At 44.4% G+C, this 22,577-nt stretch overlaps 1 protein-coding gene across 1 annotated transcript in view; it reads right to left on the reverse strand.

Annotated features, from left to right (window-relative positions):
• The window catches only part of TXNRD2 (thioredoxin reductase 2), a 683,633-nt gene that overhangs the window by 607,014 nt on the left and 54,042 nt on the right, over nucleotides 1–22,577 (reverse strand). Inside the window, exon 3 of the mRNA XM_085634274.1 lies at nucleotides 8,219–8,275. Coding sequence (XP_085490400.1) covers nucleotides 8,219–8,275 — 57 coding nt within the window. The remainder of the gene's footprint in view (nucleotides 1–8,218; nucleotides 8,276–22,577) is intronic.

Genomic DNA, 22,577 nt, shown 5'->3' on the forward strand with positions numbered 1-22,577 from the left:
CGCCAGAACACCGATGCGGGGCTCTGAACATTTCAGGCCGCATGTTTACTGCTGAAGGAGTTTTGTTTCATGTTTTTCATAGCACAAAGTGCAATTCCAGGCTTATCTCATATCCAGCCATCCTACACTCTTCAAAACTGTGTGTTGTTTGCGGTCTTAAACAGTGTGAGTCAATGACGAAGGAACCTCGGCCCCACGGAGAACAACAGTTGCTTATTGCAAACCACAAAAGACTGTCTCCTTCCCTACCATTGCGAGTTGGGTGAGCTGGGTTATGAAAGAGGAGGGCATTGACACGAAGGTGTTCGGAGCTCATTCCACCAGAGGGGCTATGGCGTCAAAAGCATTCACTCTTAGGCTCACTTGGAGGATATTATGAATGCTGCGGATTGGTCTTCAGTTTCGACCTTTAAGAGGTTTTACCTCAAACCAGTTTCCTCCATTGAGATCCTAGTGGTAGAAAAGCTTTAAACTGGCATCATCCTCGCCTCCTAGGCATGATATAGAATGAAAAATTTCCTAGCAATTGTAAAGGAAAGTTTCAATTCTATTAAGGTCATGGAGGAGAGGATTAGCCAAACCGTTTGCTCTGTAATCTTCGCCAACCCAACCATAGTGGAGTTTCCGTTAAGGAAGTAATACATTTTGATGAAATTACATACTGGTCTATAAATGAAGTTGCATTGCGAATGATAGTTTTCCTTGGAATGTTCTGTGTTAATGTGCACTGAAATACATATTGTTCGCCTGAGGTCCTGGTTTGAATTTCATGTTATGGATTCTTGCAGGATCAAAGCCATCCAAAAAGGAGTGAGGTTTTCCATCGTTTGTTTTGGTTGCAGGAAGGAAGAGGACGAACACAGACGGACAGGGGCTCATATGGGTCATGATAAGCCTGATTGGACAATTGTTACTGTTGTGTTTTTTATAAAACTTATTTTCCCATGAATGTTGGGCAACGTAGTTGATATGGTTACTGAATGGCTGCTATTGAAATAAATGAAGAAAGTGTGGCATAATCCACGCCTCAGTGTCCTTAATAGAATAGAAACTTTCCTTCACGATTGCTAAGATATTTTTCATTCTGACCTTTGTTCTTGTAGGCACATCCATGCATTTGAAAGCCTTTGGGTAAATGGGCAAGAGGGAGTTGTGTTACAGCCTTTGTTGATTCACTAAAATGCCTGAGGTAGCAGAAACAACATCACACACCCACTGACTTCAATGACATCACATGAAGTTACATCATATGACCTTTGACCATAAATCTCAGGAAGTGATGCCATAGAACCTTGATTCTGATGACATTACAGTAATTTATGCCATAGAAGCCTCAAAATGTATTGATAAATCACATGGAGAGTATCAAAAAAGATTTTAAATAACACAAAAGTGTAAATGCCTCCTGCTGTTATTCCATATGGACCATATACTGAATATAAATTAGGTCATTGGCTTAGTTTACCCTTGATGATTGTGAATGAGTTTGTCTTAATGATCGCTTGTACGGATTGTCAGATGTGTGATGCAGAGGGGTGATTTTTGTTAAGACATCGTTAAGTGTGACTTAGAGAGAGATTGACCTGTTTTGCCACCATCATGTAATGAAAAAAATTAAATCAGAAATTTTACAAAAAACCACCTATATGTCCATACATAAAGGGGTTTTGCGTCAGATCTCTTCATCCATTAGTTTGTTCAACAGTCAATATCATTTTCCTTCTAATAATAATTCTATAATTTTGCAGCTGCCAATTATGCGCGGAGAGATGCTTTGCAACAACACCATCAAGGTGTCTAAAAAAGAGCAATCTTGCCTCAATGAACACAGGAGAAGGATGGCATTTGGTTTGCAGATTCTTCGCTTCTGGCTGCAACTTTGCACCAGTGAAAAAGAAAATAAGCGATGGGTGCAATGCTTCAATTAATCTTAGTCTCTCGCAATTTCTTTGGGCCACAACCGATTCCATCTTTTTTCCAGTCACTGCACTGCTGCAGACAGGGGCCAATCTTAAGCAAATCAGCCTTGGTCCTCCTCCACAAGACGCAGTCTAGCCGAAACTGCCAGGCCACACCCACTTTGACTGGGAACAAAAGAAACCCCAGCCAGTTTCAGCATAATCTGGACTCACCAGTGAGATGCAACTTTGCCTCAAATCAGGAATTCATACAACTCAACAGAAATATTACCACCATTAACTGGTGCCCTATGGTGTCATTGGTAGGGAAATACTTGGGTACACAGAGGAGAAACTCTCTCAAGAAAGCTCTGCACAGTAGCCTCAATACCCTCTTGGGTGGCTTTCTCTGTGTTTAAGCTCTAAACGTGTAATCAGTACATGTATGGCTAGATAGAAACTTTCTTATGAATACTTTCTTTGTTCTTCGCAAATAGCAGTGATTTAGTTTTTTAATGAATTTATTTTGCATACAACAGAAGACTAGAGATTTTTTTTATCAGACATGATCTCACCTGTATAACACCTGCATCTTAATGTTTGAAAGCGTGTGGTAGATCACATTAGCCTGGGTTATGGAGAGTTGTGATAAAAATGTTGCACAAACAAGGGCACATACAGATAAAATGGAAACTCAACAAAAGTGAATGCTCAGCGGATTCCACTGCAAGCAGGTGGGACTGAATCTCAGATCCAAAACCAATTGACATCCAAAGGAGGTTGATTCAGTGGAGAGGGCTGGGTCAACCAAATGAACGAAAGCGAGGCAGAGCACGAGGTGCTTTGTGGACCATGAGACAGCAAAGGAAGGCAGATCTCAAAACACGAGTGAGGGTGTCTCTGGATAATGTCTCTTACAAGTAGGACATCAATTGGCCTGTTATGACCTTGAATACCATGGTGAAGAGGTTAAACTGTGCTCTGCAGCCTAGCTACAATTAATTTGATAACTGTCAACAAGCAGAGAAGGCAATATTTTGGATGGCCTTTCCAGAAATCTGTTTCTGTAGACTATTCTGTTCATGACCAGAGAGTTAATAAAGGCGGTGCGAGATGTTAAGTAGATCTTTGAGGTGCGGTACATGTGAATACCACCAGGAAGCAGAGGTGGGAGCACATAGTAGTGGTGATTTCGATGTTGAGAATGTTATAGTACAAGTACTGAGCAAAGTAACTGAATGAGGGATTACTGTAAGCAATAGCGCTGCACGGAGATGGGGGTCAGAAGCAATGGCACAGTACGGGTATCCATTTAGGACGGAACTGGATGAAGGATTACTGTAAGCAATGGTGCTGCATGGAGATGGGGGTCAGAAGCAATGGCACAGTACGGGTATCCATTTATACGGGGATCCATTTAGGACTGAACTGGATGAGGGATTCCTGCAAGTAACGGTGCTGCGTGGAGATGGGGGTCAGAAGCAATGGCACAGACGGGTATCCATTTAGGACTGAACTGGATGAAGGATTACTGGAAATAACGGTGCTGCGTGGAGATGGGGGTCAGAAGCAATGGCACAGACGGGTATCCATTCAGGACTGAACTGGATGAAGGATTACTGTAAGCAATGGTGCTGCATGGAGATGGGGGTCAGAAGCAATGGCACAGTACGGGTATCCATTTATACGGGGATCCATTTAGGACTGATCTGGATGAGGGATTACTGGAAATAACGGTGCTGCGTGGAGATGGGGGTCAGAAGCAATGGCACAGATGGGTATCCATTTAGGACTGAACTGGATGAAGGATTACTGTAAGCAATGGTGCTGCATGGAGATGGGGGTCAGAAGCAATGGCACAGTACGGGTATCCATTTATACGGGGATCCATTTAGGACTGATCTGGATGAGGGATTACTGGAAATAACGGTGCTGCGTGGAGATGGGGGTCAGAAGCAATGGCACAGACGGGTATCCATTTAGGACTGAACTGGATGAAGGATTACTGGAAGTAACGGTGCTGCGTGGAGATGGGGGTCAGAAGCAATGGCACAGTATGGGTAGCCACTTGGGACTGAACTGGATCAAGGATTACTGCAAGTAACGGTGCTGCGTGGAGATGGGGGTCAGAAGCAATGGCACAGACGGGTATCCATTTAGGACTGAACTGGATGAGGGATTACTGCAAGTAACGGTGCTGCATGGAGATGGGGGTCAGAAGCAATGGCAAAGACGGGTATCCATTTAGGACTGAACTGGATGAAGGATTACTGGAAATAACGGTGCTGCGTGGAGATGGGGGTCAGAAGCAATGGCACAGTACGGGTATCCATTTGTACAGGGATCCATTTAGGACTGAACTGGATGAGGGATCACTGGAAATAACGGTGCTGCGTGGAGATGGGGGTCAGAAGCAATGGCACAGTACGAGTATCCATTTAGGACTGAACTGGATGAAGGATTACTGGAAGTAACGGTGCTGCATGGAGATGGGGGTCAGAAGCAATGGCACAGTATGGGTAGCCACTTGGGACTGAACTGGATCAAGGATTACTGCAAGTAACGGTGCTGCGTGGAGATGGGGGTCAGAAGCAATGGCACAGACGGGTATCCATTTAGGACTGAACTGGATGAGGGATTACTGCAAGTAACGGTGCTGCGTGGAGATGGGGGTCAGAAGCAATGGCACAGTATGGGTAGCCACTTGGGACTGAACTGGATCAAGGATTACTGGAAGTAACGGTGCTGCGTGGAGATGGGGGTCAGAAGCAATGGCACAGACAGGTATCCATTTGTACGGGGATCCATTTAGGACTGAACTGGATGAGGGATTACTGGAAGTAACGGTGCTGCGTGGAGATGGGGGTCAGAAGCAAGGCACAGACGGGTATCCATTTAGGACTGAACTGGATGAAGGATTACTGGAAGTAACGGTGCTGCGTGGAGATGGGGGTCAGAAGCAATGGCACAGTACGGGTATCCATTTGTACAGGGATCCATTTAGGACTGAACTGGATGAGGGATTACTGGAAATAACGGTGCTGCGTGGAGATGGGGGTCAGAAGCAATGGCACAGTACGGGTATCCGTTTAGGACTGAACTGGATGAAGGATTACTGGAAGTAACGGTGCTGCGTGGAGATGGGGGTCAGAAGCAATGGCACAGTATGGGTAGCCTCTTGGGACTGAACTGGATCAAGGATTACTGCAAGTAACGGTGCTGCGTGGAGATGGGGGTCAGAAGCAATGGCACAGACGGGTATCCATTTGTACGGGGATCCATTTAGGACTGAACTGGATGAGGGATTACTGGAAGTAACGGTGCTGCGTGGAGATGGGGTCAGAAGCAATGGCACAGACGGGTATCCATTTAGGACTGAACTGGATGAAGGATTACTGGAAGTAACGGTGCTGCGTGGAGATGGGGGTCAGAAGCAATGGCACAGTACGGGTATCCATTTAGGACTGAACTGGATAAAGGATTCCTGGAAGTAACGGTGTTGCGTGGAGATGGGGGTCAGAAGCAATGGCACAGACGGGTATCCATTTAGGACTGAACTGGATGAGGGATTCCTGCAAGTAACGGTGCTGCGTGGAGATGGGGGTCAGAAGCAATGGCACAGACGGGTATCCATTTAGGACTGAACTGGATGAAGGATTACTGGAAATAACGGTGCTGCGTGGAGATGGGGGTCAGAAGCAATGGCACAGTACGGGTATCCATTTAGGACTGAACTGGATGAGGGATTAATGGAAGTAACGGTGCAGCGTGGAGATGGGGGTCAGAAGCAATGGAACAGTACAGGTATCCATTTAGGACTGAACTGGATGAAGGATTACTGACTGGAAGTAACGGTGCTGCGTGGAGATGGGGGTCAGAAGCAATGGCACAGACGGATATCCATTTAGGACTGAACTGGATGAGGGATTACTGGAAGTAACGGTGCTGCGTGGAGATGGGGTCAGAAGCAATGGCACAGACGGGTATCCATTTAGGACTGAACTCGATGAAGGATTACTGGAAATAACGGTGCTGCGTGGAGATGGGGGTCAGAAGCAATGGCACAGACGGGTATCCATTTAGGACTGAACTGAATGAGGGATTACTGGAAGTAATGGTGCTGCGTGGAGATGGGGGTCAGAAGCAATGACACAGACGGGTATCCATTTAGGACGCAACTGGATTGATCCAATGCCCTCATGACAGGAGTTTTGGACTTACTGAAAACAGTGAGTGAAAAGATCCTTGATGACTATTTTGCATTCTTTAAGTTCTGTTCAAATGAACGTGAATATTTTTCCTTTTTTCCATGTAGTGATTTTCTAGCAATTTCACAATTTGAAAAATTCTTTTTTATCAGCGTTTATGCATCCAGAGGTAAAAAATTAATTTAAAGGCGCTGAGTTTTTTCAGCATTTAAAAAAAAATGATTGTGCCCAGTTGAATTTTAAGGGCATTATAAAATGCTATTACTTACAGAAAAAGGATTGGAAGTATTATCACTGCATCATGACATTTTTATACATTTTTTTACAATTTTATATAGCCGGAATGTAGCCCAAGGGAAATAGAGGACTTTACACAAGTACATTATAAAAGTTTAGATACAGGGAGATTAAGTAATTTGCCCATGATTACTAGATGTTGAGTTTAGGCCAGGACGAAACCCTTGTTTCTCAGTTCTAAAGTTTGGCCGCTCTGTCCCTTAGATGCATATCCTACTCTGGGAGGACACGGATTCCCTCGACATTGTTTTCATTCCCTTGCTGTCATACACAGTTCTGTGACATCTGTCGCTGAATTGTTTGTGGCAAACTAGTTTTCAATGAACCATGATTTGGCCAGGATTAGGACTGGGAAAATCACACAACTCTGCAGGGCATCCATCGCCCCATCCACTTGAAACACCTCTTTCATCTAAAGCCTGTACCTTCCTTTGAAACCCACCACAGCCAACATCTCTTGCAGAGAGAATGTCATCTAGAGCATCTTGATTTTAATGTATAAGCCCTATAGTTTCTCCCAAATACTATTTTTATTAATTTGTTTATTTATTTATAGGCACTAGAAGAGGAAGCCAATAACTGTCTGGACATTAATAAAAACAAATTAGTTTTGAGAACCAGTTCAAAGTGTATAATGTCAGGACGTGGACTAATCTCTTTAGTTACGACATTCTAAGGTTCTAATGAAAGACATTCACCAGCTGATGTTAGCTTAAGAACTTTCATTGAACCTGTTTTTGCCAGGATTACATAGCTGCTTTTAACTTTAAAGTACAAGACTTAACATTACTCCATCTGACTCTCTCTCACCATCTTGTCTGCTTATCTGTTTTTCATCCTCCTCTCAGAATTCATCGACCTCCATATCTTTTTCTCCAGTTTGTACTCTTCATTTTCTCTCACCTACTCTCAGAGAATTACCTCTATCCTCTGCTTTCTCATTCTCTAATTCTAGTAACCTATTTGGCTCTGTAAACTCTTTCTGATCCTGCGGTCTCTATATGTACTGCAACACATACAGAAAAAGAGCACTATCTCTAATACAACCCTTAATTTTCTTTTTAATAAAAAGCATTCTCCGATTTTTTAAATCTGGGTAATAATTTGTTTTAACAATTTCTAATGTTTTATGTATTGTCTGGTGAAAATCATTACATTTTTTGTTGAAAATGTTTTTATCCGTTTTGCATGTTCTGAAATGGAGAATGACGACTCTGGGGTACACAGACATGCATTTTTAGATTTGCTTGTCGTAGCGAAACCTGGCGCCTCTTAACACACACTCACTCAATGCACATATTTAAATGTACTGAGTCTAGAAGGACTTGGAGTTTTATCAAAAGTCATGCTGTCAGAAACAAAATCACTTGAATTATCAGGGCAGATTGAAACTTCCCACCATACTACAAAATGTATCCTCAGGAGCTAGATCTAGGATAGTTCCTTACTAAGTTAGTACCTTTTTTGTAACGCTGATTACTGATCCAAAGTTACATCTAGGAATAAAAAAAAAAGGAAATATAGCTCCAGTTTTAAAAAACTGCTGTGAAATTTACAACGTTTACAATGTGCCTGTGAGCTCCATCAGCCTTAAGGACCAATCCAAGCCAAGACACAATCCACAATTCAGAAGAAACGTCATCTGGTCCTCTGTTGACCAGATAGCTGATCCAGCTCAAGGCAGGAAGCCCAAGAGGCAGCAGGCGCGTTCCTATGGGTACATAGACATATTTAAAACTGAATTTTAACACTTTAAATGGATAGCTGCAGAACACTATACCCTCCTACTTTCTGTGTTTTTTACGACCTACATACCTTTGGGAGAGGGATCCACGTAATCCAGAACTGCTACTTTCTTCCCAAACTGAGCAGCTGTTGAAGAAAATAGAGGACATTATTATCTGCTCAAGAGAAGCAGAAATTAAATAGACATTTTCATGTACAAAAATGAAAAGATCACATCTATTAGCAGATTTCATGATTAGAAAAGGTATGACACTTTACGTTTATTGATTATTTGCCAGTTTGCAAAGTTGCTAAAGGGTATTTATAATTAGTATTTAAAGTAGGAAGCTAGGAACACTTTCCATCAAGATAAAATCGAATATAATACTTTTTTCAGATGCTTTATTATTAGTACAGGTTATTAACGCGGGCTATTCAGCTTTAAAAGATTAATAAGTAGATTTCAGCAGGAGTGAAACTGAAATATTAATATGGAAGATCTATCTGCTTCCCCCTCAACCCACAGATTTCCCCCGCTTCCGTATTTCCATTTGAATTCAACAAAGATGCAGAACCTGTGCCACAATCTTACGTATTATGTGTAAACATTCTAATGTTGTAGGATCATCCGAGTGCATCATGTGTGAAAGTGCAATGCAGCCCAATTATTTTAACAAAACAAGCATTTACAATGCAATGGTCTCGGCATTGGTAAAGTTAGAGCTATTGGTATTGCTCATGACATTATTTTTGTTTATGTTTTTGTTTTTAAAACATTTAACCCCTTCGGTGCTCATGACGGAACGGTTCCGTCATGAGCCACGGTTGAGCTGTGCTCATGACGGAACCGTTCCGTCATGACCACGCCCGCGCAAGATTCCGTCAGCACAGCGGCGGAATTTGCGCAGCATGGAAGGGGTTAAAGAAACGGCATTGTTATTTACAATGTCAATAGCTTAATCACTCTCAAATGCGAGACCTATTGCATTTGCACCCACGCACAGAGCCACCTACACACACACTGACTAAGCTATTGACATTGTAAACAACAATGCCGTTTCTCTACATGTTTTAAAAACAAAAACATAAACAAAAATAATGTCATGAGCAATGCCAATACCTCTAACTTTAACAATGCCGAGACCGTTGCATTGTAAATGCTTGTTTAACCAGTAGGGGACTATGAACAGCAGAATCTCCACAAGTGAATACTGAGGCTTGGTTTATTCACGATACAACACGGTTTACAGGCTAGAAACTGCCTTTAAGCTACTGGGCTCAAAAAGCCCTCCAAGAGATTACTGGAACTTGAGGTGTCGGAAAGGGGGCGCGAAGTACATTGGGCAACACTAGCGCTCAGCGGGAGACCCCGCGGATCCAGCCTTTTTTTGGCAAGCAATTTAACAGTTGTAAATAAAGATACCCGAGCACCAAGCGTCTCTGAGGGGAGCGGTATCAGGGTGCATACAGATGGTAGAGCGCCCCCCGCCTGCTCGCTCTCCCCGGCTCCGCAGCACAGGCTCATCCTGCCTCCTACCTTTCATCCAGTCCACGACTTGCGACGGGCTCCACTTGGTGACGGGCTCCATGTTCGTCCCTCCCCAGTCCTCCGGTGACCCCCGCTCAGCGCCGGTCCCACTCCTCCATGGATCCTGTGCTCTGCCGCTGCCCCCTGCTCGGAGCCCCACGGACGCCCTGGCGTTCCCTGAGCCCGGCCACTGGCTGCCTGTCCGCCGCCCGCCCGCTTCCCCTCGCTCCCTCTGTCGGTATGGTGGCAGGGCCTATGCTAATGATGGGGGAGGAGGGCCGCCGAGCTCGGGTTACAGTTTCAGCTGTTCCCAGTCTCCAGCACTGGCACTGCGGGGCCGAGGGCCTGAAACGGGCGCGGGAGGATGGCCCGGGGCGAGACTGTCACGGCGCGTACTCAGGGAGGCGCACAAATACACTCGTGCTGAGTGACGCGGGATTCACTCACACTGACACGAGCATCACGCACAGTCCCCGCTCAGAGTACTTCACGTACGCGCACGTGAATGAATTACTACTTTAGGTAGAATTTTACCATGGTTACACGCATTATAGGAAAGAAAGTCAACATATGTTGATCTGCTCTGCATGCCCTTAACTCTATAGCGCCAGGATGATCCAATCGGAGTGACAACGCGCTCTATAAGTTCCCTATTCACTTCAATATGTCCAGATCGCTAATCCACTTTCCTTTACTAGCCTCCTTGTGTGGCGTAACTGGACTGTAAGCGCTCGAAGGATGTGGCGTAAGGACCAGTGACTCTGCGCAAATCATTTAATTTACCCGTGCACTGGTGCTTGTGTAAAGGTTCCAATACGTTCAGGATCGAGTTCCAGCAATAGGAAGCTGTATATACATTAAAAGAAACAAGGCAGAGCAAAAGGCAAGCACACCACTGCCTTTCTCCGAGGCAGAGCAGAAATGCCTCGGAGAAACGCAGCGGCGTTTTCGGATTCGGGGGCGTGTTTTGCTGTTATCTCCTCTTGCCATTGGCTGGAGGAGATGATTAGACTTTCTGAAAAAAACACGCCCCCCGATCTGAAAAGGACGGGGTCTGATCGGAGTGACGGGACCTCTTCTCCAATGGCTGGCCAGCATTGAAGAGGCCAGCCAATGGAGAACAGGGGAGAAGAGGGGCGGGTTCAAGCCCCTCTTCTCCAAGTCATTAAATCTCGGATCGAGACTGCGCAAGCGCAGCCTTCGAGCCGAGACCTAAAGTACAGCACACTATAGTGCTGGTTTCCAAGAATGCCAAATCCACACATCTACTTATGTAGTTCCTATGTTTTAGCTGTGATCACCAATACCATTAATACACAGAGACAACTCAATTTTATCTAAACATGTAATAGTTGTAAAATAAACGTGTTGATGGTCTTTGTAAACTTTAACTCTTCTCATCTTTGTCAACATTTAGTGGAACGGGTGGGTTTGTTTGGAGTTTCATGCACATGGCTGACCTCAATCTTAGGAACTTCCTCAAGAAGGCTCTTCCTTTGTTCCTTTTGGTGTTCCGCTGAGTGAGCCATATTGTGATGGCAGAAAAGATTACTTTCATGTGGATATCTTCCCTGTGGAATAAATATTAAATAAAGGAGCCCAATCTTTTGGACTTTGAATTATTTAGCACTAAGAAGGACAAGATTGGAACAATGATTTTTCTGAGCCAGGAAGAGAGACCGGAGATTTCCACGTCATAAACGTGGAATGGTTGCCCATTTTAAGGAGATTGTTGTCACTTAGAGTATGCAGAGATTCAACAATTTTGGTTTACGGGTCTGCCTTTTTCAACATTCTTTGGGTCACAGGTCCCTTTCCAACCGAAAACCTTAGTGCTTGCCCTGATTCTTTGCAGTCCTGACTACTGCTTCCACGACCAGACAATCAGTTCAGTGAGACATCTACAGAACCAGGGCACAACCACAGAGACCATGGATTATTGGCTTGTCTGCTGGAAGTCAAGTGCCTGGGAGCCAGAAAGAGCAGTGCTCTGTGGTGGGCAAGCAATAACCGTCCAGTCCCCTTCTCCAGCCAGGTTGGTCTAATGGTCATCCTACTGCTTTGGCCTTCAGCAAAATATTCCCTTACTAGGGGATTTCTCTTCACCTCAAAAAGGGTTGAACAGGAGCTACTGTCAAGCCAAACTGAGGACACAGAACCTGCTTCAAATGCTGCCCTAACCTACTCTAATTAACTATGGGGTGGGGTGGAGGGGAGTCAAATGAAACTAACAGTGGTAATACAATATTTTACTTCTATCATCAGGTCAAATAAGTAATATCGACAAAAGCTCACAGTGAGAAAAGGCTGGACTTTACCTTTGGCTCAGTGTGTGATTCTGATTTGGAGAGTCTTTTTATGGGACGACAAACCGTCACTGACATCATATGGCATTCGTCATCAGTGGGTCTGCTTCTGTCTGCTGTGCATGTGGTGTACAATTAGGAGTTTTATTATCCAGTTGTAACAAGCTTTGTCGTTATCAGCCCTCCCCCATCGCCAGCTATACCTTTAAAAAGTGCAGCCACTATTGTCTGGGTGGGAGAGAAGATAGTTTAATAGATCCTCCACCACCACCGCCACAAGGTTAAAATAAAAGAGAGGGATAAAGAGGACTCTTCATGTTATGGCTTATGTCAACATGTTTCAGTGCATGCATTGCCATTATGCGTCCCGAACATTCATCAGGACAGTGTAGGGGCTACAGTGCTGAAAATAAAGCCTGCTGAAGATGCATGCTTGTGGTGTAATGAACATTTTCTTTTTAAATAGGATGAGATGGCAACTGAGGGGTGACTCTTTTGTATTACAGGAGATACACTGTTTTAAATGCTTAGGTATAAGCAGTTTTATTGAATCTGAATAGGACCTAGTGCAGGGGGCTTCGGTTCCAACAACCCACCCTCCAGGTGTTGAAATGTGAGAAATAATTCCTGAGGCAGATTTTTGTAAACCGAAATTGTTGGATTTTTGTCAGATAATCATGGATAGACAATCAGCAACAAAGTGACTAGAGTTATTTTCGCTCTAAGAGAGTCTAAACAATTGAACCTCTCTGCAACAGCACAAACTAGGATGATCTTGTATCCATGTACCCAGAACCAAACTAGGATGATCTTGTATCCAGGTACCCAGAACCAAACTAGGATGATCTTGTAGCCTGGTACCCAGAACCAAACTAGGATGATCTTGTATCCTGGTACCCAGAACCAAACTAGGATAATCTTGTATCCAGGTACCCAGAACCAAACTAGGATGATCTTGTAGCCTGGTACCCAGAACCAAACTAGGATGATCTTGTATCCAGGTATCCAGAACCAAACTAGGATGATCTTGTATCCAGGTACCCAGAACCCATCTCTTCAGAGGACAAAAACAGACATTTTCCTTTATATCCTTCCCTCCCACATTCCTTTTCGCCCTATGGTCCTTATTAAACGCAAAGAGTCCAAGATGAAACAGCATGGCCATGTCGCTCAGACCAAATGCCCTGCTCAAGATACGACAGCATTCACTATCACCGCTGACCACAGCTGACTAATGGCATAACTTCTGAATATCTGTAATAAAGTCACCCACAGTGAGACAAACAAGACACCTTCAAATGGAAGAGGTTTTTAAATGAGAAAATTGTCCCCGGAAAAGAGAACACTAAATTATCTGTACCTAGCCAAATATGATTTACAGTTCTCTTCCGTCAAGTATCCATATAACACACATTACAGCATACAAAAAGTATCCTTTTTAGGCCTGGCCTGAACGCTTTAGCGGCCTAAAAGGCCTTAGCAATAAAGTAAAATAATAAATAACACAATACTATACACAAATGGGCTTTGAGGCCAATTCCCTTCAGTCACTGCTCTGTAGAATATCATTATATTTCCCTATACTTACTCCCCTCCACCTCCCCTTTACTCATCCCAAACCCCCTCCTATGGCTATGAACTCCAAAAATAATAAATATATACATAGTTCTAGACCTTTCCCTCTTTTATCCCTCCACTATTCCTTTTAAATCCAAACAACAGACTAGCATGTCCACCGCTCAAATTAATTGCATATTTCCCTATACTAATTCTCATTAATCCTGTGTGGGTTTCGGAGTAGCGTGCTACTCCCCAAAAGCGCTTCAACACCTCATTAGGGATAGCAAGCACTATATAAATGCAAACCATTTCCCTCTTCGATCCCTTCACTATCTTTCTCAATCCAAATAACTGACTAGCAAAGCCGCCACTCAAATTACTTTTATATTTCACTATACTAATTCATCACTAATCCTTTCTAGTTCCGAAGTAGCTTGCTACTCGCCAAAAAAGCGCTTCGAAACCTCATCAGGGGTAGCAAGCGCTATATAAATGCAAACCTTTTGTCCCTCTTCTATTCCCTCTAATATCCTTCTCAATCCTAATCTAATTGTTCAGAGTGGTGAATGAACTCTCAGCAGCTAGAATTTATACACCGCCGCCTTCTCTCTCAAAAATAGTGTGACGGGCTAGCCATCTTTTTCTTAAGCAAAGTTGAGTTAATCCTCCAGCAAATAGCAGTAGATGCCTTGAATCCTCTTGCCCACAAGTCCAACGATAAGCCTGAAGAACCCCTGGAAATCAAGACCTGGCTCCCTTTGGATTTAGCATCGTTGCATACTTTATTAGACACCATTAAGTCTGGCTCTCCGCTAGATCCTTTTCCCCTGTCTAAACTTAGATTGATTGACAATGCTGCCCTTACAGTAATTCTTGATCTCCTCAACTCCTCGAGTACGGGCCATGTCCCCAAGAATTGGAAACATGCCCTAGTGCGCACCCTGCTCAAGCAGGATTGCCTGGACCCCCTTTGTTGGTCCAATTTTCGGCCTATTCACCTCCGCCCTGCATTTTCTACGATTCTTGAAAAGCACATCAACACAACTCTCCTCCTTCGCTACTTCTTGCAATCTGCTCCATCCATCTCAGTCTGGTTTTAGGGCAGGCCATAGTACAGAATCCGCCTTACTGGGAGTCACAGAGCTCCTCCGGCAAGAACTGGACTCCGGTGGGACTGCCGCCTTTATCCTTTTGGATTTAAGTGCGGCTTTTGACACAGTTCTACAATCTATTCTGCTGGACAGATTGGAGGCGATAGGCATTGTAGACTCAGCACGAAGATGGATGTCCTCTTTCTTGAAAGATCGTACTTTTCAGGTCTCATCAGCTGACATCACATCCAAGACCCTGTCTCCGCCCTTGGGGGATCCGCAGGGCTCTATTTTAAGTCCCCTGCTTTTTAACATTTACCTCCGCCCTTTGATGGACGTGATTGAGGAGACTGGTCTTACTCCGTTTTCTTATGCTGATGATTCCCAGATTGTTTTCTCACTTTCCAATGCACAGAACCTATATCCTTCCCCACTTAGGCAAGGCCTGACTAATGTCGCCCGCTGGATGAACAGAAATGCCTTAAAGCTTAATGGCAATAAAACCGAAGTCATGATTCTGGGAAACAATCCGGAACTCTGGGGAGTTAGACACTGCCTGATCTCCTTGGGACCCTTACCTACATCGGTTGAAAAAGTCAAGAATCTTGGCTTTATTATTGAACCTTTCACTTAAGCCACAGGTCTCCAAACTCACAGCCTCTTGTTTTTCTATTCTCAAATGGCTCAAGAAAATTCTCTGGCTGATTCCTTTGAATACCCAAAGAACGGTTTTACAGACCTTGATAACGTCCAGATTGGACTATGGGAATTTTCTAGACCTGGGCGCCGATAAATCAGTGATCCACCGTTACAGATCATCCAGAATGTGGCCACCCGCCTTTTCTTTCGGCTGCCCAGACATACTTCTGTCTCTCCCTTGCTCCATAAACTTTGCTGACTCGAGGTCGATGAACGTATTAAATTTAAGGCCTTGTGTCATATGTACTGAGATAGGCATGGCCTCGCCCCTACATACATCCAAGGTCTGGTGCTACCTTATGTCCCCAGCAAGCCACTGAGATCAGCTAACCTTGCCCTATGCACCATGGTCAGGTTTCGCCTGGCCCGCATGAAGGATCGCTCCTTTGCATATTTAGGCCCTAAACTCTGGAATTCCCTTCCTTTGGCTCTTAGGAACTGCCATTCTCTACTCACGTTCTGTAAGAATTGGAAGACTTTGCTCTTCAACTGCTCTTAATGGGCTCAATGGATTCTGCTTCGGACTTATGCACCCTGTTGCTGTTTTGCTGTAGCGCCACGAGACCCTTTTCGGTAGCTGCGCATTCTAAATAATAATAATCCAAATAACTAACATATCTACCACTCAAATTGCTTTCACATTTTACTAAACTAATTCACCACTAATCCTTTATGGGTTCCAGAGTAGTATGCTACTCGCCAAAAAAGTGCTGCAACACCTCATCAAAGGTAGCAAGTGCTATATAAATGCAATTACAATACAATTATCTTTTAGCTCAGCTCACTGGACAGCATACATAAATTGGTGAAAGGGTCGGATCCATTTAGCATTGGCATTGTTTGAAGTGTAGTATCAGGCACCTTTTAGGTTATCTCCACCCACCTGCCTCCACAGGACAGCCACTAAATACTTGCTGTGCCAGTATACTCTCGAGTGACAGAATGTTGTCTCTTTACGCTCTCTAGGTATTGCCAAATGGAGAAACAAAGGAGTTAATCTCTGCCACCACCAGCCTTCCGTGGAGTTAAGAACAGTTGTATGCCATGCACAGTGAGGATGGAGAGTGCAGTGCACATGGGAGTTGCTTGTAAAAGCTGCAGTTACAGTGATAGGCACTTGAGGCGCACCTCAGCACCTTCTTACCAACTGTATTGTCTAAAGAACAACAGTCCAGATCAAGAAGCCCAGAAAGAGTCCTTTTTCTACCCTTCTAATCTTTTGGAAGTTGGTCCTGGTTCAGTACAAGGTCCACTTCCGAACTCATTCTTTATTACCGCCAGCAGCTTGAGGTGATAAACATGTACCCCAACTCCTCATCTCCGAAACAATAGCAAACCAACAGAAGCCTCAGGCTGCAGAAATGGTGGAAACTCCGGAAATCCAAGACTCAGCCCTGACGACATTACTCAAAGAGTTGGCAGACATCAACTTTTCCATAGGGACTGTGACTTCAACTGTCATAGCTAAGACCACAGAAATAAAGTATCTTAGGGAAGAGATCACCACTTTCCGGGAACAACTCTTGCATGTAGAAGAGAGGATCGCAGATGTGGAAAAGAGACTATATAATCAACAAGAGATGGGATCCTAACTATAGAGATTGCATAACAAAATCATTGATTTGGAAGACCACAGCCGAACAGAAAATGTACGAATCTCGTAAATACTGGAACAGGTCACAAAAGAGGACATGCAAGCATTCTTACAGCACCTTCATCCCAACCTTGTTAAATATCATGTTTGGTCCTCCTGTAAAATTTCAACAGGTGCATCGAGTATGATCTCCAAATAGGAATACTGGAGCTCACTTCCAACTAAACTTAATTTGGGTGTTTAGGGCACCAACAAGCAAGGCAGATTTCCATGCGGCAAAAAATCACGGGCCATGCTAATTCGTAAATACACAGGTATACAAATGTCAAAAAGAAACTATTTTTTGCCCCTAGCAAGAGGCTACAAAAAAGTTAGAAAATATGCCCTCTTAGACCCTGCAACCATGCTGATCACGGTCAACGAATGTGCAATGGAATACAAAGAGCCACAGGAACTGGAGAACATCTTGGCTTAACAGAAGAACAGGGACGTGGAGAGAGCACAATTAAGCTCAAGTGCACAAGAAAAGACAGTGAACAAACGAGAAGAATCAGAGTATCACAAACTTGAGGAAAGACTATACTGGGAATAGGTGACATGGAAATTGTCGCAAGGAGGTAAACAGTTGCAGTGGACACAAACGAACTAAAGAGACAAATACAGATTGCCTCTTAAGTTATGAACCGGTTAGGGCACAGAGAAGGGTCCTCCTCTATGACAGTAAAACTGGGGGTCCTGGAAATGGAACTTCCAGCAGGTTTGATATGTGGAGTGGGTGGAGGGATCTTGTGTGACAGGGGAGTTCTACGGCCCTCTGTGGCTGTTAATATCTACAGATGAACTTATTACCGTTTCATCCTAAATAATCTTTTGCAGAATCCCCAAATAAGACAATAGATGCATAATATAGTGGATGTACTCAGATGAAATAATTATAAAACAGTAAGTTTGCGCATACGATACAAGACAAGTAGAAGCGGCACAGCGTTGCTGACATACTTGCTCGAAATGCCAACCTTAGCACTCAGTTTACAGGAATATTACAGGAGTATTAACGGGCTCCTATATCCTAACACCATAAGACTACCAAGTAAGACGAAGAAGGGGGTGTGAAACTCTATACTTTATCACAAAATAATTGAAAAGGTAGTACTATCAGATTATCTTTGGAGTGGAGGGACTTAATTAACACTACACATCTCCAAAAGGTGTATTTAGCTGTATAACCATCTTTACAGACACTCAACATCTGCCTCTTAAAGTGGCAACACCAGTACCTACAATTTTAAGGAACATGGTTGGAAACAGCTCCCTAATAAGACACAATACACAATCAATGACAAAAAAGCATTACAACTGTCCTCCCTTCATGTTAACAGACTAAGACTAAAAGAAGATTCTCTCCTTCACCAGACACTGACAGACGAATATTGCCTTGGTACAAGAGAGACCCCTGATGCCATGAGCAGGTCCTCGAGCCAGCTCCCCATGTGAGTCTCCTGTCCAGCGTGCCCGCAGTCCGCCATCTTCTGTTGCTGCCTCCTCTGCTTCCTTTTCTGCTCTCTCTAATGCCCACTCCCTCTGCTAACAAGCCACGGAAATATGGGATACCATCACCAACCACTCCCCTGAGGCTGCCTTAATCAATAAAATGTGGCTCAACCCTTCTTTGCTACCAACTTCGTTAGCTCTTCATTTCAGGCCTGTAACATCTATGTCCTCTACACGTGGCAGACCCTCCTGAAGATGAGAATCATTTCATTGTTTGGATCTTCCCTTCCAGTTGTAATGTCCCAGAGGACTCAATACTCAGCTTGGTGCTCTTTAACTGGTATATATACTGGGAGCACAGCTTTCAGAGCAGCAGGTGCAGTGGCATCAGGGCCCAAAGATGTGAGGGGCCAACTGCACGTGAACTACGGTTGACTTTAGCGAACTAGGAGACATGTTAGAGCATCCTCTTACCTCAATTAGTGCCATGGCACCATTCCTACACCACTGTCAAGTGCTACTGGTGGCTGAGTCATCAGTGCGATTTAGTTTGATTTTCATATGAAGGCCAATAAAACCCAGTTGGAGGTGCAGCATGTAAAGTGCAAAGGTAGAGTTATGGACCAGCTTATCAAAGATGAACAGCAACTCTCAAAGGATGATGTCCACTGGGCCAGCACAAGTTCTGGTCTCCCACTGTGTCTGAAGTACAGAATGGACTGGACCAAGCAAATCAGCCATAAATGGCCACAAGACAGATGTTTTACCTCAATACCTATACAATTTGAAAAGTTAGAGGTGATGGGCATTGTGAAGTATCTGCAGGTTTGCCTGGATAGTGGACTCTCCTTTTAGAAGGCACTATAAGTTAAAATGGTCAAACAGCAAGGGTCTCTAAAATGGGGGGCAGGGACCTTTAGTGGGGGCTTAAATTGATGCGGGCGTGCCAAGCAGCGGCAAAGAGGAGATTCAGTCTGAGAACAGAGGATTGTTTTTAGTGAAAAAACTGTGGCAGTGAGTCACTCTGTAATGGGCCATCCGTACCAACTTTTGTAACTGGGAGTAGATATAAAAGGGGGGAGGGTGAGTCCATATGGACAAAAAGATTACCTTAACTGCAGACAGTGCGCTAACCTGATCCATAGTGTGGTACTGCAAACCGGAAGCCAAAGGGTTTGTGCTGCAGGGGGTTGGGCCTACTTGTCCCAAGGACAAAATACACGTGAAAACTTGCTGCCCTTGACCCCAAACAATATGTCCGGCTATAGGAATTCCACATCCCTGCTGAGTCTATGCAATAGCCTTCAAAGTCACTCCTTTATCTCTGATAAAGGAGCAGAGCGTGGATACTTTTAAACTTTAGAAAAACCAGGCTGCACATAGTGTATTGAGCAATTGTGTATTTGATTGCATGTTCAGAAGAGACAGCTGAACATAACTGCAATGTTTAGAGCTGTAAATGTTGTACTATAAGTGGGAAAAAATATGTATGTCATTAAGGGGGGGGGTCTCTGGAAAAAAAATATATAAGAGAGAGAGAGAATCCATCTATCTATATATAGATAGATGATATATATATATATATATATATATATATACACACACACACACACACACACACACACACACACACACTGTGGAATGATTGAAAGTAATATAATCATTGAAAGTAATATAAGACTACAGGTCGACACGATAAGACCTCACAAGCCACTAGGAATGGCCATCCTGTAATGGTAAGGTGGTTGTTATAATAACAGAAAGAGGTTCATAATTTCTAAGGGGGGAAAAAAAGGAAGTAATGAATAAATAAATAAATAATTATAACTTCCCTGCCTTAACTCACACAGGAGCATTTGGTGTACTGGGCTGCTACCTATGCTCCAAGGAAGAACTCGATCAGCAGACTGGGATACTCTCCACCCCTGGGATCAGACTCTATGGGGCCTATTAGAACTTCAGTCCGCCCGCCACCCTAGCGGTGCTGGGACCGGGCGCCAGCAGTGCGGCGGTCCCGCACCGCCAATTAGGATGCAACCCCCATCTTCCGCATCTTTAACATTTTGGCAGTTGCTGCTGTAAGCAGCAGGCGCCGCATTGTCAAAGAGGTATGCTGTGCCTTGCCATGCACAAGGTGACAGGCACTGTGCGGTGCCTGCCACCTTGTGCATGGCAAGTGCAGCCCCCTACCCCCTCACGCCCCGGGGGTCCCTCAACGGGCCCCCAATGCAATTTCCACCAGCCGGATGCCGCCATGGAAAGGCCTTGACAAACCGGCATCATGATATTGATGGCGGTGCCTTCCAGGCACTGCCACTATATCATGCTCCAGCTTCGCCCAGCCGGCAATCGTAACGATTGCTGACCGGCGGACGGACTTTCCGTCCGCCGCGGTACCCCCCACCATGGTAATATGGCGGGGGGGGTAAATTATGTTGAGATAGCAGGCAGATCGCCACCGCCGGCTGGGCGGTGACGATCCGCCCACCATCATAATGACCCCCTAAGACTTCAGGACTAATACAATAATTCACATTAGGCTTTCCTTTAGTGAATACTACCTGACCACAGAGCTTGGCGCGACACCGCAAAACTCGCAGGGTCAAGTAATCACTACTCCAAGATGGCACAACCACAAATCAAGGTCCTAAATAGATGCTTCACAGAATCCAGACCCAACTCCCTCAAAATGCATTACTCACCGAATCTCTCTAAGAATACGGCAAAACAGTTCAAACACAGACTCTTAAAAGCCAACCCGGAAACACTAATCACTGACATACTTTTGCCTAAAGAAAGGAGCAATACAATCAGATCTGATCTTTTTCACACGTTGTACAGCAAGGTGGAGAAAATTGATACACGCAGTACTACAGGTATCTAAATCCAACAAAATACAGCACGGTCTCAAGCTGTCTATTTCCCCCTCCCAAACATTTAAGGTCGGTACAAGCATAAGACCCTGACCTCGAAATCTTTGATCAATGGTTCCCCAAACTAAGAGCACACACAAAAGCCATCTCATCCAGAATATGTCCCAAGATACGCAGTCCATTCAACAACCTCTCCCAATGGAAAACTCTACAGAACAAGACCCAAACTCTACGGAAATGTTTTGTTACACACCCCATAACTTTACAAATTCATTCCAACTACACCAGCTCCTCAACACAAACGTCCAAGACCCTAATACAACTGTAGTCAATCATATAAACCACCACCTCATGAGGAACGGCAACAATTCTCCCATAATGACAAAAACGTTTAAAGATCCAAGTCCAACTCCAAGCGCTCACATTTCAGATGCTACCTCAGGACCACAGCACCAGGTGACAAAGACAAACACTAGGGAAGAACGGAGAGGCAAAGAGACCCACAAAGATGAGTAGAACATATACGGAAGGAACATCGAACTTCATCGCTATGGAGCAAAGACGTGCACACACCCTCAAATGAATCTGACCACGGGGACACAAGAACCACACACCTCCGTATGCAATAAGCCCACTCACACACAACGCCCAGGGCACCTGAAGGTTCAAAGAAGCGAACTCTCCTTATTCGACGACATACGAAAAAAACACTATAACGACCACAACCATCGCATGGATGCTTAAAGCCACACACATTAGGTCGATCACCACTTCCAGTCAACACAAGTTACAAAGATCACGCACCAAGTTCAAGCCATAGTGATGATCAACAGACTGAGAAAAACACTACAAAATCCACTAAATACAACTCGCTCAGTATACACAATCTGCTCTCCCAGTGGAACGCCCAGCTGAGCAAGCTGGAAAGAAAAATTGAAAACCTAATTAATAGAGTAAACATAGCGTACTCAAGCATCAAAGAAACCTCGCTAGCTTGCCAGGAGATTAACCCCTTTGATGCGTATGACGGAGCGGGTCCGTCATGCGCGTCGGTCGCGCTGTGCACATGACGGAACCGCTCCGTCATGGCCCCGCCCGTGCACGGAACCTTCAGCACAGCGCGGTAATCCGCACCGCGCTGAAGGGGTTAAGACACTCCTACGAGACACAGTAACCATGATTGCTAACAACGTATCACCTCCAGCATTTAGCTACGGCACCCAACCTTGGCCATCCATTTTTCGACCCTAGGGAGCACAGAACCATCTATCCACGAAAGACATTGAAACCTTGCTTCTATACTACAA

The sequence above is a fragment of the Triturus cristatus genome, chromosome 11, assembly GCF_964204655.1.
Source record: "Triturus cristatus chromosome 11, aTriCri1.1, whole genome shotgun sequence".
In the NCBI taxonomy this organism is placed as follows: domain Eukaryota; kingdom Metazoa; phylum Chordata; class Amphibia; order Caudata; family Salamandridae; genus Triturus; species Triturus cristatus.